The following is a 20047-nucleotide window of genomic DNA, read 5'->3' as shown; positions in this document are numbered from 1 at the left end:
GGATGGCCATCTTGTCATGGATGCTTTAGCTGAGATTCCTGCACTGCAGGCAGTTAGATTAGATGATCCTTGGAGTCTCTTCCACCTCTACAGTTCTATGAAATGATGGCCCTAGGGATTGGGACAATAGACCAGGTGGTTGAAAGAACTGAGTATCTGAATCCAGGCTTTCTTATTTTATAATGCTGTACAACTGAACATGCATATGGGCACATTTTAAATATAGGTTTCTATTCAGGTGAAATGTGTTTTCATTGTTTTCTAAACAAAATTGTTGCGGGGTGAACACCAGCGGGTGTGAGGATGGAGGTGGAATAACCAATCTGTCATGTGTGAAATCCTGAACTTTAAATCTATCTCTCTCTCTCTCAGATCATATGAGCCTATATTGGCATGAGTAATGGTGCATTTCTTTTTCCTATGCACATAAGTATCAAAGTCACTAAATCTTCATAATATAGTTGTTTGCCAGAAGAACGCATGCTGGCCAGCTAACTGAAATGATAAAATAGAGATGAAATTATAGAAGCAGGGGAAAATACAACAAGAAACTAATTTGAATTATGTTTGATAGGGAACATTCACTAAGCATTTTCATTGCAGGGATATTATGTTCAATCCATTTCGAATCTGTAGCAAGCAAAGTACAAAGACCAGCTTCTGCTACTGTGATGCTACTTTGATGCACATCAAATTAGCTGGAACACACAAACTACAAATAATACAGCCTTGTCACTTTGCAGTTGCTCACTCCAACTTAGTTTAGTCTAGTCTAGTGGAAAAGGTACGAGTCTTGTTTACAAAATAGAAAGCATTGAAAAGAAGGGGTTGCTGCTGTGGGTCTTGAATGGAGAGTCCTGTGGGTCAGAAACTGTTTCCCTGTGACCTGTTTGCTGTGTCACTACTAATGCTGGTTGAAGGAGAATCTGCAGACAATTAAAACTGGAACTCAATCACAGCAGCTGAGAATCCTCCTGACTCAGGGGATTAGATGGTGCAATATCAAAAATGAAGATGACAACAACAACAACATGCAAACTGCAACAAAGATCCACTAAAAAGAACTTCAAATAACATGCAAAGTAAGTTTCTGTCAGTCTTCTAAAAATAGTGATCTGCCAGTGCCAGATAAGGGACACATTTTGCATGCAGAGGGTCTCAGGTTCAATCACTGGCATCTCAGCAGAGATGCAAAAGGCCTTTGTCATTTTCCACTCTGGAGAATTACTGGCAGTTGGAGTAAAGGTAAAGGTAAAGGTACCCCTGCCCGTACGGGCCAGTCGTGTCCGATTCTAGGGTTGTGCGCTCATCTCACTTAAGAGGCCAGGAGCCAGCGCTGTCCGCAGACACTTCCGGGTCAAGACAATGTTAAATTAGATGGCTTAATGACATGACTCAGTATGGCCAAGTTGTCATCATGCTGTTAAATGAGGGCAATGGCTCCAAAGGCAGCTCAGCCCTGTGCCAGTAAGCCCCATTTTGGTACTCTCCACTGCCTGCCACTTGCACAGATCCCACTGTTCAACAGGTGGAAGAGGCATCACTCCATAGGTGGTGGCTAGCTGCAGTCTAGCAGAGCTGTGTGGAGGGGCATCTCTGCCTAATCCAACCCCTCCTCCCAGCCACAAACCACAAAGGTGGTTTGAATTGCTTTGGCAGACTGTAAGTATGTGGGCAGGGATTGTCGTCTTCTTAATCTGTGTACAGCACTTAGAGTAAATTTTAGCTGTTCGAATCATTGTTAATCATCGTAATCTTTTTCAGGCCTTGCTTTGTGCCTGGCATACGACACAGAATACTCAGAAAGCAAAAGCAAAATATGTCTGACAAGAGTGTAGCGATTGTTTTACTGAACTAATGTAATTCACCCTAAGATTATCTTTAATATTTTCTGAGTGCAGTAATTTGTGTGAAACGGCAATCAATTTGCTGCAGTAATTGGTGGATGACTGCCTCTTATGCATCATTTAGAGCTTGAGCTAACGGGCCCACTTTGTTTTGCCCTTTCCAACTAATGCACATGGCTCACATAACTTAGCACATGGTAATGGAAGAAGCAGAACAATGCATTTAATTCCATGCTGAAATTTAACTCTATTGGTAAAATAATTGTTTTGTGGGGTAACAAAAATTCCTGTCGACCCAGTATTGACTAATATAAGCCTGATGGTACAACAGTCAGTAGAAAAGTTTCACATTATTTTGCTCAAATTGTTGAATAACGTCATAGTTTTTTTGCTTTGCTTTTTCTTCTAAATAATAGCCAACAGACTGTAAGTGAAGAGCCAAAAGAAAGTATATATATTTTTATATTTTTTATTTCAAGAGGAAAATCTGATTCTGCTTACCAGCACTGTCACTACACGTAGGACCACCCCACGCATGTTATTCTCCAGCCTTCTGTCTGTTAATGAGCCGTTGAGACCAGTGACAGGATTCCAGCAGCCCAGCTGAAACACAGAAAAGATGTGTCACTCTGTTGATCATGAAATATGAGCAGTTATTTCTATTTAAAGTAGGGATGGGGAAACCTATCGCCCTTGAAGTGTGGTTGGATTCCAACTTCCATCAACCCTAGCCGGCATGACAAATGGTCAAGAATGATGGGAAGAGTAGTTCAACAAGTTTTCCATCCATGATTAAAAGAGAATATGCTTTGGTTATTATATACACAAAAAAACCATCTCCTATCATCAGTGAAGCAGAAAAGGATACTGAAAAGATTACCGGTACTTCTCCTATATGAACCTGTCCACAAATTATTTACAAAGACAACATGGTGTCCTCCAGATAAGGTGGACTGCATCTTCCAGCATAGGTTTGGGTTATTTATTTATCCTTGACTATTATTTATGCTGCTTGGGGCTGGTGAGAGTCATAATTTACAATGTTTGTAGAGCACCAGGTTGGATAACCTTGATCGCTAGAGAATTTCTTAATTATCCTAATGCCATGTTAGGTTGGCAGAATGGAGAGAACCTATTCTCTGGCTTCACCTATAATCTTGAAATCACTGCCCATCTCACCACTTCTTCCACCACAGTCTGAATACTTTGTTTTAAGAATACCGTATTTTTTGCTCTATAAGACTCACTTTTTCCCTCCTAAAAAGTAAGGGGAAATGTGTGTGCGTCTTATGGAGTGAATGCAGGCTGTACAGCTATCCCGGAAGCCAGAACAGCAAGAGGGATTGCTGATTTCACTGCGCAGTGATCCCTCTTGCTGTTCTGGCTTCTGAGATTCAGAATATTTTTTTTCTTGTTTTCCTCCTCCAAAAACTAGGTGCGTCTTGTGGTCTGGTGCGTCTTATAGAGCGAAAAATACGGTACTTTTGTCCTTGAGAGGCCAAACTGAATACTAGTGGGCCTTTTCACTGCAATGTTAGCTGAGTTGTGTTTGTTAAACAAAAAATAATTTAATAGCTCTGAATGAGTAAATTGATTGATTTTTTTCCTGAGGGTTTTCAGTGTCTTTTACTGCTGTTTATAGTTGTTTTTACTTACAAGTTTTTAACTGTCTGCAGGCTTGTTGTTTTCCTGATTGTTTCATTGAATTTTGTGGTTTATTTTGAGAGCGTCTTTGGACTCTGTAAAGCCAATGAGGAACATTAAAACAGGGATGGCAAAGTTATGGCCCATGAGCCAAATGTTTCCCACCAGGTTCTCAGTATGAAAGTTGAGACTATGAGGAATTTCAGTGCTACCCTCGTAGATCATTTTTGAGGGATACTTTTTGACATTTGCTCTAGCAACAACTTTTCTAGAAAAGAGTAGTGCGCATCCCTTTAAATTGAATTTACCATTCTGTTGTAGCCATTTCTACAGCATCCTTTTGGGAAATGCTATCCACTGCTGGCTTGTTGCTAAAAGAATAAAATTAATGTCTTCTTGCAGATAGGTCACTTTCAGGTTCTTGTTCAGCCTCTCCCTGAAGTTAATGGAGAGTTCCTAATTGGTTTAGGATCATCAGAGGAAATCATATGTATTAATAATGTAATTTTTATTCTATATAAGGTGCCTTCGACACTAGGGTATATGAAATGCATGGAACTGCATCTTAATCATCCTTGGCTAGCAGAACATAAGATGCAGCCAAACCCCTTTATCCAGTGTTTGCAACAGTAGGGTACTTTTCAGCAACCTTTGAAGGAAATGAGTGCATGGAGAAGTCAATCTATAATCTACAAGAGCTAAGAAAGCTTTCAAAGTGGGATTAGAAGGACAAATGAAGTGCACAGGAATGGCCTAGAGCTCTAATCAGCTCCATTGATGGGAGCCTGAATTAGGAAGTTTTTTCCTGGCCCTCTAAAAGAAGTTCAAGGGTATACTCAGACAATTTGGTCATTAATCAAGAGGTCTGGCGTTTGACAGACTCACAAGATGCCAGGTACAAAATTCCAAAATAAGATTGAAGAATTAGAGTTTATCCACATTTATCTCTTTCCAAGCACAGGGCTGCACTTAAAAGTTCTGAATGTGGGGTGTTGGTTTTTTTGCCTCTGCAAAAAGCTGCTTTTTGCAATTGGAGCAAATGTCAATTTGGGTTTTAAGCAGATTGCCGTTTGCTCTGATACATCTGTAGGCCGCCCTGCATAGGGTAGGTTTTTAATGTTTAATGGTTTATGATGTTTTTATGTATGTTGGAAGCCACCCAGAGTGTCTGGGGAACCCAGTAAGATGGGCAGGGCATAAATAACAAAATTATCATCATGGAATAGGACATTCCTATTTTCATAGAAGAAATGTTGGCAGGTATGCAAATGTAGAAAAATGATGTGCATGGGTGTGTGAACCAGCCTAGAGAGAGACTTAAAAATAAGGCCACAATGCATGGCTGGTGGGCTGCGCTGAGCTTGGCAGGTCACAGCTTGTAAGCATTGTTCTGTTATACGTGCTGGGGAGCTGACGCCAAGAAATTGTCAACACTTTCAGAAACAGCATGATTCCCAAAGTTCAGTGAATAAAGCCATGCCATAAAATCTGGTTTTAAAATGGTTCTATAGATTAGGGGTGGGCAGAGATCAGACCTGTGGGATCCACTTTGACATTTTTTTGAAGTAGAATCATGAGATCCAGGATAGGGAAATTGTGACCCTCCAGATGTTGTTGGATTTCCAACTCCATCAGGCCCAGTCAGCACAGCCAATGGTTAAGGATAATGGGAACTGTAGTCCAAGAACATTACCTGTCTACATCAGGGAGAACCTATGATTAGCCCCACCAAATGCTTTTCTTTCTAAGCAAATAGCAGGCACAGGGTTTCTGATCCACATGGGAACCACTACAGAGAGGGGAGGCTTAAAGTCCCTCCACACCTGCCAAGACTCCAATTCAACTTGGTGGGGTGTCGATGCCACCTTTCTGCTCTATTAATATGATTGTTAAAAGTGTGTGTCTTGTCCAGTTTCATGCCTTTTTTGGCTCCAGTGTTGTCAGCACTGACCATCTGAATTTGTATGAGAAGGGCCGTGTTGTATCGCCTCAAAAGCCCATCTAGTCTAGAATTCTATTCTCACGGCGGCAAACCAGATGCCCATGGAAAGTCAGGAAGCAGGACCTGCGTACAACAGCACTCCCCCAATTTGCGATTCTCAGCAACTGCCTTTCTCCCATCCAAGTACTAACCAGGCCTGATCCTGCTTAGCTTCCGAGAGCTGACAAGATCGGGCGTGTTCAGGGTAGTATGGCCGTAGACCAGCAACTTCCTTTCTAAGGCACACTGCCTCTGACAGCGAAGGTAGCACATAGTCACTGAGGCTTTTAGCCTTATCCATCATGAATATGTCCAGAATCATTATAAAGCTATCCAAGTCAGTGGCTATCGCTACGTCTTGTCGAAGTGAACTCCATAGTTTAACTGTGCTCTGTTCATTCTTTCATTTTTCCCAGCCCACCATCTTCCAACATTCAGCTTCACTGGATGTCCTCAGGTTCTAGTCATTCATGAAAGAAGTATTATTAGAGAAAGTGATGTTGGGACATTGTGTAGGGAGGTTGATGACACATGATTGCCCTTTATGTCCACTGTGAGTCATATCCTTAGCACAGCAACTAGTTTGGCCCTCAGGCAATCTTTCCAGTTTCTGTGATTGACATAATGGTGTGGACTACACACTTTCTAATCCACACAAATATCCAAAGGCCAGACTCAAAACATCCATAGATGCATTTCCTTGTAAAAATTAATCACAGCCATCTTACAGATGAAATAAAGGCAAGCCTTCTGCATGAAAAGAAGGATGGAAACTGATGCCAACAGCCAGGTTGAGCTGTAAAAGCACATTAAATTCATTCAGCACTGTGTCATTCTTAGTTACATAAAGAAACTAATTAGAACTTAGATCCAATTAGCATAGCCAAACGTGTTGAAAGTCTAATTACCACAGATACTGTACTGCTCTTGCCAAATGTAAAACCCTGTGAAGTTTGCAATGAGCCTTTGTTCCCTTCGGAGGTCAGCAAAAGTCCATTTTTAATTATGTTCATTAATGTGTACTTTTTATATAATTAACTTTTCAGCTTAGTCTATTTTAACAGCGCCTTTTTTTTTTCTTTTTTGTTAAATGATACTATTGAGCTAAGGCAACAAAAGTTTAGCCTGCATCTAATTTCCCTGTTTTAAAGGTACATTTTGCGTTTCAATTATCTTCTTTTAGTTTTCAATTTAATCCTCCAGTTTACATGGCACAATCACGCCTAAAACAAATGTGAGCCTGTACACCACACAAAATATAACATTGATTCCCCACCAGACCTTCAACTCCCCGGGGGTACATGACAATTAATCATGTTAATTAAATCAAAGCATTTATTGATTATGATTTAAACAACTCAGCCTAGTAGAAGTGTAGCTATCAGATCTGTTAATATAAACAGCGTGGCTTAATTTGAGTGTGGACTCAGTACCTGAACTAGTTGTCAATATCAGCACTGAAGTCTTGTTTTGTTTAGTCATTTAGTTGTGTCCGACTCTTCGTGACCCCATGGACCAGAGCACGCCAGGCACTGAAGTCTTAGTAACTACCTTAAGGGGTAGTTGTGGAAATACAACGAGCAGGGCACAAAACAATCAGAACTGTCTTGGACTCCCTGAGAAAGGTGGGGCCAGGTAATAATAACAGGACCCAAGGTCCATTTTATGAGTCCTTGACACCCTTTGATTAAGCAGGAAGGGTGTGACTGTGAACATGTGCAGAATATATTTCCTTCACCACCAAGAGCCTGTGCTCACACCCCTTTCAGCACACAATCGCCAAGCACACAATCTATCAGTAGAGGCTGTCTTCCTGCTACAGCTGTATTCTGTTAGTCCCCTCCATGGGGCTTCATGGTCCCACTCCTGAGGTTGTCCAGCTTGCCCCAATCCTGTCCCTACAGAAATAAAGGCTATTTGTACCTAAAAGGTAAAGGTAAATGTACCCCTGACCATTAGGTCCAGTCGCGGACGACTCTGGGGTTGCGGTGCTCACCTTGCTCTATAGGCCGAGGGAGCCGGCGTTTGTCTACAGACAGCTCCCAGGTCATGTGGCCAGCATGACTAAGCCGCTTCTGGCAAACCAGAGCAGGGCACAGAAACACCGTTTACCTTCCTGCCAGAGCGGTACCTATTTATCTACTTGCACTTTGATGTGCTTTCAGACTGCTAGGTGGGCAGGAGCTAGGACCGAACAATGGGAGTTCACTCTGTTGCAGGGATTCAAACCGCCGACCTTCTCATCAGCAAGCCCTAGGCTCAGTGGTTTAGACCACAGTGCCACCCGCGTCCCGTGCACCTAGACCTCTATTATGTGTAGGGTAGAACTCTTGTCCCTCTTTCTTTCTGTTTTGGGTCTGTGAACAGGAAAGTCATTAGTACATTTCTGCCATTTTGTCTCTACATCTAAAACTCTCCACTTAAGAGCCAAACTAATTGTATGAATGTAATCAGCAAAGCACATTTTTAGAGCACTCAGAGGGGAGCCTGCGCACCCGCAGAACTGTTTAGGGTGGGGAGGGGGACTTTAACTCTTTCTTTCCTTGCCGGAGTCCCCATGAAAATGTCTCTGAAGCTGTTTTTTCATAGGTGCTTCAGATATATATGAGAAAAGAAAAGGTGCACCCAGAAGACAGTAATGGAACTAGATAGATAGATAGATAGATAGATAGATAGATAGATAGATAGATGATAGATAGATAGATAGATAGATAGATAGATAGATAGATATAGATAGATAGATAGATAGATAGATAGATAGACAGACGGTCGGTAGGTAGGTAGGTAGGTAGGTAGGAAGGAAGGAAAAGGCAGAAGGTGTCTGCATTCCTTTCCATTATTTGCAATAAAAGAAAAGAAAAGCACTAAAAAACCCCACCATGCTGGGAGCTTATTCAACAGCTGTAAATGGTGATGTGCCTTAAAAATGGTTTGAGCAGGCAATGAGGGAAAAGCGGTCCACCATTCATTGAAAAAGGAAAGGCAGAAATTACTGCCAGATGCACTTAAAGCAATAAAACAAATAACTCCAAATGTAGCCACTGCATCTGTGTGCTTCACAGCCAAAGGGTACCTTTTATAACCCCTGTGATGACAAAGGAAAAGCAAAGGCTGACTGCATTTGGGGATCAATTTTAAAACATACATCGTTCCCCTTTGTGCTTGTTTGTAATATGATCATTATGTCTCAGATGGGGGGGGGAGCAGCAATTGGCAGACCCCTAGCAGAATCCTTTTTCTGTGCAAAACTGAGGTAAGGGGCTAAGTTCATCAGGAAAGGACAAACCATATTTGGTCTTCTGAATTTGGTCTCCACTTAAAAGATCTCAAAGCCAGTTTGCACATCTCTCAGCAGTAGTTTCGTTACTTCTTATTAGGGTGGAGAAGCCCATTTTAAATAGATTTGTACACATAATTTAATAGTTCCAGACCAATTCTACTTTGCCCACATCGGATCATCTCTTTCATTGAGTGTGCTCTTATGTCAAGACACTTGTGCACTGTCCTTTCCATTAAAAAGTTTATGTTTATATGCTGTTCAATTTGGGAAACCTGGGCTGTATTCTATTACAATATGATATGATATTTATAGTATTAGTAATATTTAATCTGTATGCTGCTCTATGCTAAAATAGGCGTCTAAGCAGTTTACAAGTATAAAATTGCACAAGCATTAAAATATGAACATCCACACAATTAAAACTATCCTGTTAAAACATTAAAATGGACATCGACAATTAAAATCCACAGAAAAATAATCCCATTAAAAATAACAGAGTAATGAAAGCAGGAGGCTCAGGTTGAAAGATCAAGGGCTGCATATAGTTTTATACTTAGAGTAATGTATACAAATATGCAAGAATTGTTTGTCTTTTTAGTGGAAAGAGCAAAAAGAAATGATTCATTTCTTGTCAAGATCTAGAAGCTAAACAGGGATTTTTAAAAATCCATGTGGATTAACTCAAAATCAAGATTTTCAGAAAATCCCGTCCTTGCTTCTGACAGAATATGCAAAGTGAGTTCTTGCCCTTCACAGCTATGGTGAGATCTATCAGGTCCAGAAGGCATATGAGGTCAGTGGATCTCACCACAGATTAGATGTATCATGCACTTCTGGTTTGCCTGTTGCTTGGGGATAAAACTCTTCTCAATTAGACTTGCAAAATAACTCTTGAGAGGAGCAGCAGTGTGGGTTGATGTTACTAGGACCGTTGGTTCACCAGTCTGAGCCAGTATGTGGCAGGCACTTTATAGCAGCATGACACTCCACAACTGAAGAAAGTACTATCTACAATTTACATTACTCCAAGTTATGGCACCCTACCCCACATCTTGCATTTGAAGCTGGAAGGCCACTTTCCAGTAGCTCTTAAGTGTCCAGACTCAAGAGATGAACATTTGCGTTTCCAGTTCACAAAGGAAGGGACGCTATGGAGTTTTGAGCTGCAATCATATATGTATTGGAAAGAAATTCTGCAGAAATCAATGGAACTTATCTGAAAGTCAGCAAGGTTAGAATTAAAATGTTAGTACACAGGAGTGTGAGATCCGTGGAAGTGTGGTGAAAACAGAGAGGGACAGGATGCACAAGAAACTTGCACAACTCCACCCTGCAAAAGGATCACGTACATGACAATTGCACTTCCTAGTCTCCTGGCTGCAATCATCACATTCAAAATGGCTCTGTTTCTAAGGCACTGAAATGCTCATCCATTCCACAGCACCATGATGTTCTGTGATATGAAATAACCCCTTTAAAATGAAGGATGACCCTTAAAATATGGGGCATCTGGCTCACCTAAGTGTACTATAGAAGCTGCAAATCACTGGCTATTGCCAGCCACATTGTCTAATACCAGTAAGACAGGCTTCTCCTAGGAAATGTAGATTTATGGTTTGGGCTTTTTCTCCCCCTCTCTTTTTAATCTTGATGCATCCTGGCTCGTCCATGAGAGATGAGCCGGGCTTTGATGGCACCCAGAGTGCAAAAAGTCACCGGCAGGAATGAGGATATGGAAAACAATGAGGGTGCTAATGGAAATGAGTGACACTTCTCTCTTGTTTCAGGGCTTGCAAAATGTTGCTAAAATGTTCAAGGAGGAAGAGGTATATCATTTCATAAACAGACCCCTTGCTACAAAACTAAGGCAGACATTTCCACCAATATTTTAGTGTTTCTATGCAGTTTCACTGTAATCTAAATGCTCTCCATACTAGTAGTAAAAGCTGGATATATTATATAGTGTGATCCTGCTGGAAGCATATAGCTGTGGTCTAGTTCAAAGCCTCCACAGTAGTATTTGTTTACATGGTTCCATAGGCTCTTGACATATCCAGCTATTAACCATTTCACTTGCAATTGCAAATGTATGTATCCATCTAATCAAACCTTTCTTAAAGAACATGAAATGCATGTAAATCTTCTTAATCAGTTAGGAAGCCGCTTTTCAAGCTTTTTGCTTTCAAGGAACCCTTTCCACAAAAACCTGTCAGCCAAAGCCCTCTTCAGAAATCATTCAGTGTCAATGTGCCTTTGACTCTGTTCTCCTTATCTCCGTGCACTCAATAGCAGGTTTGGAGAAGAACCTGAGTATGCAAAGCTGAGTATGCAAGCTTCTCCATGTGATTCTGAGCCCTGATTGCAAAGGGCTCCCAATCGTGTGGAGGAACTTACACATAAACACAAGTCAGGGAGTGGAGTCGTTTGACATGGTGATCCTCTAGTGTAGGCATAGGCAAACCTGGCCCTCCCGATGTTTTGAGACTACAATTCCCATCATCCCTGACCACTGGTCCTGCTAGCTACACCTGATGGGAGTTGTAGTCCCAAAACATCTGGAGGGCCAAGTTTGCCTATGCCTGCTCTAGTGGGTCCAGCAGGGGCCTCTCCCTCCCTGCTTCATGCATTCACATGGAGCACTGGCCAGGCCTCTTGGGCCTATTACTGTCTGAACTTTGACTGCACCCTTGAACTCACCAAGCCATTCCCTGCAACTGTGCAATGCAAAGTCAATGCAGAACAGGGCTATAGGCACAGTTGGGTATTTCAGCCCCCAAAGCAGAATTCGGCACCACTATCACATATGAACACTTAGACACCATCACCATAAAATGCCTATCTAGAGGCATGAGATGTAGAAAAATTGGTGATGACTCGGCATGTGCATCTTTGAGGGGTGCTTGCCTACCATTTCTAAACATGCCACATGAAGCAGTGTGTGAACCAGCAAAAGCTTCATTTTGGGCTGGCAGGTACTCACCAATGCTTAGCTACACTCAGTTTTGATGGATCAAATTATTTCATAATTTGTGGATTAGTGTTATACCCAAGAGCACATTGTCTTTGCACTTACGCATTCTGTGGTGCAGTCAAACAATTATGGCTTTCTACTCGTTCATCCCATCATTTAAGGGAATGGCTTACTCTCCCCACCCCCACCCCCATTGCAAGGATTCTTTGTTAGTTTTTTTTTATAAATCTGTGAAGTGTCACTTCTGTGAAGAAGTGTGCATGCACACGAAAGCTCATACCAAGAACTAACTTAGTTGGTCTTTAAGGTGCTACTGGAAGGGATTTTTTTATTTTGTTTTGACTATGGCAGACCAACACGGCTACCTATCTGTAATTATGGCTTTAATTACCCTACAGCTCCCCCACCCCACCCCACGGACACACAAAGTAATGTGCAACAATTGTTCCTGTGTTTTGTGAGTCTTTTGGCACTAGAAAGTCATTGCGTCCCCTTTGGTGCTGCCTGTTTAACAGCACCCTACTCATTTTTATGTTTATTTTTAAACCCTAGTTTGAGGCTGCAGGTGAGATGTTCTCTGCTGAATGAAGCCTGGCTTTCTGCCATTAAGTACTATCCCTGATGACACTACTCTTCCTATTAAATTATTTACTGTTCAAGTGGACTAAAGAATGTTTTGAAAGGATAGAAGGAGGAGCCTTGTTTGGTTTACACAGGCAAGCATCTTAAGGCAATCATTCTGGAGCCATTACAGGCTTTGGTCTGAATGCAATAAAGGTGCTGGTTTTCATTACAATCTGTAAGCTTGTCACCAAAGCCTACCTTCTGTAATCATCTAAATGGCAGATAGGACATTGTAAGCATCACGACAGCTTTATAAAAACAACTAACAAAGAATCCTTGCACTGGGGGTGGGGGTGGGGAGAGTAAGCCATTCCCTTAAATGATGGGATGAACGAGTAGAAAACTCTTGTCAGCCTGCAGAACAGCTGAATCGGTAAAATACATTCTGATTATGGAGAAAAATCACTGCAGTAATGACACTGAGGTTTGCCACAAAAACAAGTTAGCAATTTATCCTTGAGATTAAATTATAGCTGTGCTATAAATCTCTCTTTTAAGAGAAAGGAAACATGTTGCTTGGAACATCATATTCTCTAATCAGATCTGGATTAGTATTTATATGTCACTGGACTTATATTAATGCAGTGCTTCCCAGACTTCTGATAACTGATGAAAGCTTTATTTCATCATTATATCTCTAAAAACATCTAGTGGTAAAAGTAAGTATTCTCTTGATTTCATGGGAGGGGGGCACCCTGGGCCTGGACCAAATGGTGCCCCAGACTTTAGGATAATTTATTTTTCATCACAGAGCCCATTCACAGAGCATGTTTTGTCACTCTGTCATGTAAAATGATACATTTGCATGCCAGCACCTGGAAATCTTTATTTATTCATGCCATAGGAAAAGCCTGTACTACCTGCTGGAGCTGTTCAGTGGATAATTGAACAGACAGCCAGGGGAGCATTTTCTAGTTGTTATAAGTCGTCTACAACAGGTACATCCCATGCCAGGTCCAGAACTGAAGTGGCCCCCTGGCAACTGGAGGAATGGCAGGCAGTGAGACCAACAGATAGGCTGAGCCAGAGCCAATGACAAGCAGAACCAACTAATTCTAGTCTTGTCACCAATGTCAGCTCCGATGAGTTCTACAAGGGGCAACAGTGAGACCTGGGGGAAAGGATGCTGACGGGCACTGCCATCACCTGGCAGGGCAGGGGGGAGCTGGGTTAATGGCAGAGGCTGGTGGGACAGTGCCCCATTTGCCCAAATGGAAGGGCTTCCACTCTCAAGTGGATCTCCTCCTGATTCACATTACCTACTGCTCTTCTGTTAGACAACTCTGTTTTAACTGGTGGTGGCAGCACTGAGCGACTGGAAACCACCTTTTGATTTTTCTACAATGCTCCTGAATAGCACGTCTCCAAAGCCACTGTGCTCAGGTCTGATGAGGTTGACAAGGTCAGAGGTTGTAGCCCTACAGAGAAATCCAAGTGAACAGCTTGCTCCAACAAAGGTTGAGAGCTAGCTGGGCCTTTTTAAGCCTCTGACCTCCAGTCTACCTCTCCCAGACCCCTAACTTTAGTTTCTTAAAGGGCCAACCATCTGTTCTAAAAGATTAACATTCTTGAGATAAGCAATAAGTATCTAAGTGGGGTGGGGGAGATAACACCTGGGAATCCTGCTACATGACAGAGAATACATTCATTATATAAAGCATAAGCAAAAGCAATTAGCCTGCTAACATTAGTCCTTATTTAAACACTTTTGCTTGAGATGCTTTCATTAACTGTGCTGACAGTCCCTATCTATTCATTTTGCCTGCGCTGCCATTGCACTTCTAATACACAATAATATCTGACAGATGTTGAACCAAAACTAAGAATTGCAGGTCTAATTCAGTGCAGATAAGCACCAATTTAACATAGGAAAATGAATTTGAAGATGAGCCCAACAAAGAGGCAACCACTTCTTTCTAACTCACAGCTGATACTGAAAATGTCACCATCTATTTTTAAGGGTAGTGTAGAAGGGTGGTAGAAAACAAACCATTTCATAAAATGGGTTGGCTTTGCAAACATGTGGCATCACATGACCTGTTCTAAATTAGAACTTCCATGGTTTATGGTCTCACTTCTGGTGGTTGAGGAATCACAGCCTTAGTTCTGAAGAATTCCTTGGCTTGATCAGAACAAATGTATACCCATCCATTACTCTAGAGTGCTAGAGTATCTGCTTTACACGCAGGTCCCAGGTTCAATTCCTACCATCTCCAGATAGAGCTGGGAGAGTACCCTATCTGAAACCCTGCCTGAATGCAGCTGCCACTCAGTATGGACAATACCAAGCTAGACCACACATCAGGCTCAGTATAAGGCAGATTCATATACTCTGATCGATTGATTCAAATTACATGAAATCCACATTTCATGGCAAATCCTTCTTAATGCTTAACTATCTTAAAGACAGCTTGCTTCACATACCAGTCAGGAACATTGTGCTTCTACCTACAGAACAATCCATGTGCAATGTTTGTTGGAAAATTCTATTCCACCTTTAGTTGCAGACATGGAACTGTTGCATGGAACATGTCTGTTTACATCCTAGCACAGCTTGCTGGGAACTTTGTATGAATACACACATACATTGTGTGTATAGCTTTTGCTTTTTACTGTCTCTCTGAGGAGAAGAAAGGGAGACAACATGTTTTCTTTAGCCTGATTTATGCTTAATAAATCTTTAGCTTTTAGTATGTTTCTGTATGCTCTGCTAATATAGCGTGCTCAGGCTTTTGAAGTCTGAGTCACTGATTTACATCGCACCAGAGATTGTCATGGCTGGAAGGGCATGATCCAGCTGGGGGCTAGCCAGCTGGCATCCCGACCCCCGAAGGATGCAGACAACAATGCTTCCAGCCCAGACCCCCCAAAGACCTTCCTTTTACCTATGATCCATACTGCCATGTACTGTTCCCAGCCCTTATGCCTTGAATGTTCCTTCCCTTGATCCACCTTCTACCTTGAGTGATCTGATGCCTCAGTCTATTAAAACGCTTGTGTGTGTGGTAATCATGTAAATATGTTGGTGTTGCCTTCCTTTTCAGGTATGGCTAGACTGCCGTGGCCTTCTATTCTCCATAGACCTTTGCACATGTTTGACAGGCAATAATTCAAAAGGCCATGGAGTTGAATTTAAGAACAATGAAGAAGTGTGCTCAGCAATGGCAGCTAGCAACTAGAGGGAGTGGGTTCCCACCTGGAATTATACCTAGGCATCGTGCGGGATGTAGATGCCTTTGAGGAGTTCCTGATCAAGACATGAAACCCCTTCCCATTATTTGTCTCCAGTGTTCAAAAAGGAGCCTGCTCTGAACATGGACATCCCCCTAGATGAGCAGAGATTAGTTTGTGCAGGTGAGAGCTCAAACATTTTAAAAATGAGACTTATAGAAGACTTATAGGCAAAGCAGCCTGGAGTACTATTATCAGTCTCTTGTCCAAAGTTTAAATCCTGGAAGGGAACTGCGACCCCCTAAGTGTTTTTTCAAAGACACTTTGAAAAACTCTTGTTTCCATATTTTCCAGTAAGCTGATCTTCTATCCATCAAACAGATTATACTGCTGAAGCCTGTATAAATTATAAACTTGCTTTGTTGCATTTCCCCTCACAGAGGGATAGAATTCATAAGGCTGCAGAACAAAACAGCTGGATTATGGCTTTACTTTTTTTTAGCATTTATATTACTGTGAACTGAACCTCAGAGATAAAAAATAAAAATAAAATTCTTTTGTTCTCTGGAGAAGACTGCACAGCACAGGAATTTCTGGGAATATTCCAGTGCATAAATCATATTGATGAAGGCCTATAATTCCTGTACCTTGGGCTTTGTGAAGTGGCTTCTGATTGATTAGATGATCGGCACCTGCCAGCTAATTGTAGCCAAGATATTAATATTTATTGGGTCTTATTAGGTGAATCCCTAAAGAGCCTGCAATATGGTACTTGTTGAGTAATAAAAAAAGAGTGCCGTTCCACATTCCACCACCCCACAAATATCATTTGGCACAGTGAAGAGTATACAGAGCTACTGATTGAATGTTCATTCCAAGGGAATAACATTAAATTTATCTCCTCTTCAGTGTTTTGGAAAATCTGAGGCTTCTGTGTTGCATTGTGGTCTTCTTTCTTTCTTTCTTTCTTTCTTTCTTTCTTTCTTTCTTTCCTGTGTAACTAAACCTAGATATAAAACCTCATCTGAAATCAGACACTTTTTAGAAAGAAAAAGATAAAAACTACCAGAGAGTAGAAAAATAACTTAGTTCAGGCAGTCAAAAAGTAGCCAGAAGCCTTTTCTAACTAGACTGCGGCATATAAATGTCTGTAATTTTTATATGACCAGTCAGTTGCCTGGTGGGCTGGCCTGGGTGTTGGCTGCAGACCTACCCCTAACCACAAACTAACTTAATTGCTAGTGTACCATTAATCCCCAGGTGCCACCATCTTCACTGCTAGCTAGAGATGGACAAATCTGTCAATTTCAGTTTCTCTTTGTCTCTCATTCTTCAAATCTTAAATTCAAATTTGTCTTAATATACACGCTTGTATGCAATTTTGCCCAATATACACATTTTTTCAAAGCAATGTTCCAAAACAACCTATTTGATTTTAAAAAAAAACCTTTCTACATACACTTTATCCTAGTATATGCATTCTTGTACACACTGCTTGGATGTAGAATTGAACTGAAAAATTAAGAGAATTTCAGTTTTTGAACGGCAGGTGTGTTTCTGTTTGCGTATTGTTTTGGAAAGTGTGAACTGGGTAACTTTGTATTTAAATGAAAACGAAATCAAATATCTCCCCCCCCCCTAATTGCTACTTCTATTACACAAAAGCCCTCTTGAACACACAAGGCAAAAAGTGTGTAGGGAGATGTGGGCACATCTGCTTGCCTAGTCCCCATGTGATCTGAGTGTACCTGCTCCACTCCTGACATTTTTGTGTTGTCTGGAATGGCCTGAAAGAGACTTCTAAGCATGTTTGGGTGGTGGACAGTTATCTACGTATTTATCACTGTGTATCTTCAAGTGCTGTGGGTTAAACCACAGAGCCTAGGGCTTGCCAATCAGAAGGTTGGTGGTTCGAATCCCCACAATGGGGTGAGCTCCCATTGCTCGGCCCCTGCTCCTGCCAATCTAGCAGTTTGAAAGCACATCAAAGTGCAAGTAGATAAATAGGTATCTATCCAGCAGGAAGGTAAACAGCATTTCCGTGCGCTGCTCTGGTTCGCCAGAAGTGGCTTAGTCATGCTGGCCACATGACCCGGAAGCTGTACGCCGGCTCCCTCGGCCAATAAAGTGAGATGAGCGCCGCAACCCCAGAGTTGGCCACGACTGGACCTAATGGTAGAGGTGCCTTTACCTTTATCTTCATCATATGGTAGAATTTCAAACAAAGATGTTACAGATAGGTAGCCGTGTTGGTCTGCCATAGTCAAAACAAAATAAAAAAATTCCTTCCAGTAGCACCTTAAAGACCAACTAAGTTAGTTCTTGGTATGAGCTTTCGTGTGCATGCACACTTCTTCAGATACACTGAAACAGAAGTCACCAGACCCTTCTATATAGTGAGAAGGTGGGGAGGGGTAAGATGTGTTCTCCCAAGCCCACATTCCCAGGGTGTTAGCACTGCTGTCTCAGGGACATCTATGCTGGCTCAGCCATGTCCACAGAATGGAAGATGGCAGGATGTCCAAGGACATACTCCAAGGGGAGCTGGCTTCTAGCACCATGCCCATTGGCCAACCAATTCTGCATTACAAAGATGTCTGCAAATGGCAACATCAACTGCGGCTTGAGTTGGAGTCCAATAAGAGAAGTTTCCCATCCTTGCTGAATGAAATCTACATAGCTGTTTAAAATCAGTGTTTCACATGTTCTAAGAAGGAAATGTACATATATCTGAATTGTTTCCAACTTTCTCTTTATTCAGCTGTATGGACTCCCATACAGAGCACAGCCAAGCACGTCTAAGAACTTAACACTCTTCATTTTTCCTTTGAATAGCAATCCAAATCTCTGACTGAAATAATCATTTAGTGGGGGTAATGTGTTTATTGATCACAATTTCTTAAAGTATGTTCATTTTCAGTGGAATGATTGGATGGATGGTTTCCTACTGACAGGTTGTCTACATTTAGTCCATTTGGGCTATTCAGGAATTGTCACCATAGCAACGGAAAAGCTGTTTTCTGTTCTTTGATTTCTAATAAGAAAAAAGCCTTTCCAATATGAACATGGAAGGAAAAAATAGGAAAAGTACTTGCAGAAGTGGTTTTGTTGGACAAAGACCTTCTGCAGGCAATGGGCAAGGACTCAGGCATATGACCCTCCAGATTATGTTAGCCAACGATTTGCATCATACCTGCCTTTTTCTATTCTCCCAGACCTTTTAACTTGCAAAAGACAAATATTTTTGGTGCTGTTAATTTTTTTTTGCATCTTTCTTTTTTCTTCCAGGTTTTATGCTGCTTTTTATTTATTTTATGCTGCTTGTGCTTATGGTGTATTTTAAGTGTCTCCTTTTATGTACTGATTTGTATGTATGCAATTTGTATGTGTTGGTTAGCTGCCTATCTAGATCTGAGTGTGTTTGTAGGACGTTGTTGCTATGAACAAGTGAGCATCCTAGCCCAATTTGTCTTATGCTAAAGAGCTCTTTGACATGCGCAAGCTCAAGGTTGCGTGTCAAGGCCCTCCAGAACACCCCCAAATAAAGACACAGTTCACACAACATTTTTGTTTGTTTTTTGGCATAATTTTGGCCACAACTTTATTGAATTACAGTATGTGAGTGGTTGCTTAGGCATTGGTTAGCGACTATCTGTTCCCACATAGAGGTAGGAACAGAACTGACAACCGCAAGCCTGTGGAAGTCAGTAAGGGTAAACATTTTTGGGGAGAGAATAGAGCTGGGCGCCAGGCTCTCACCTCTCCCCAAATGCTCCCGGGGTTCTTGCATGGCCCTAGCCCCTTGCCAGGGGTTCGGACAAGAGCATGACAAGCCCCTGGATTCCTTTACCAAAATACCCTTGCAGCAGCAGCATTGGAGGGGCAGGCACAGCCAACCACATCCCCTCCACCAACCAAAATTAACCAATGCCTAACCGCAACCTTACAAGTTGTGACGATTTGCTATGCAGTAGGCAAAAAACCAAATGGCACCAGTCAAGCAGCCAAATGGTAAAAATTCCTGCCAGGCACCTGCTCCAAAGCAGATGACCCCATAACAAGCATAGCAAAGTCAACACAAACAAACCCTAAATATAGGGAGGGTGGGCACAGCAATGTGCACAGCGAAAAGAGGAAGCTCAACACTGGGCACAGGGAATAAACAGCACCCGCATCAATCAAACAATTTTGAAACATTAAATTCTCCCCAGCAACAATTGGAGGTGCCCAATCAAATTCGTGGCCATCCATACTAACCCGCCCAGCAACAGGGGATGTCATGGTTGCCCCCACCACAACATGTGCTCTCCGTGAAGGAGAACCCGCTTTCTCATATCCTAGTGCAGTCAACACACCACCAGTTATCAATTGTTCATTGAAAAGCCTGAGTCCTTGTGCCTCTTCCAATTAGCACCAAAACATGCTTGGCCAGAGTCAAGTCTCTTTCTATTTAAAAGAGTGCAGGTCATTGCTCTCTACTGAAATTCCATTTTCAGCACTACCCTGCTTTTTGTTTTCTAAGATTAAAA

The 20047-nt window shown here is 41.8% G+C and overlaps 1 protein-coding gene and 1 long non-coding RNA gene across 8 annotated transcripts in view; one reads left to right on the top strand and one right to left on the bottom strand.

The window, feature by feature from the left end:
* GRID2 (glutamate ionotropic receptor delta type subunit 2) overlaps positions 1 to 20047 on the bottom strand; it is an 847936-nt gene that overhangs the window by 214371 nt on the left and 613518 nt on the right. For all 7 annotated transcript variants that reach the window (XR_013842448.1, XR_013842449.1, XM_079990761.1 and 4 more), the window contains exon 9: positions 2349 to 2450. Coding sequence is in view for 5 of the 7 variants with exons in the window: in XM_079990761.1 (XP_079846887.1) it covers positions 2349 to 2450 (102 nt within the window). In the remaining 2 variants the exon portion in view is untranslated. The remainder of the gene's footprint in view (positions 1 to 2348; positions 2451 to 20047) is intronic.
* Positions 1 to 20047, top strand: part of LOC307224488 — a 491711-nt gene that overhangs the window by 234768 nt on the left and 236896 nt on the right. The gene's annotated exons all lie outside the window — the stretch shown is intronic.

Source organism: Podarcis cretensis, assembly GCF_951804945.1.
Source record: "Podarcis cretensis genome assembly, chromosome: 9".
Taxonomy (NCBI): domain Eukaryota; kingdom Metazoa; phylum Chordata; class Lepidosauria; order Squamata; family Lacertidae; genus Podarcis; species Podarcis cretensis.
This window is presented reverse-complemented; position numbering and strand designations above follow the sequence as displayed.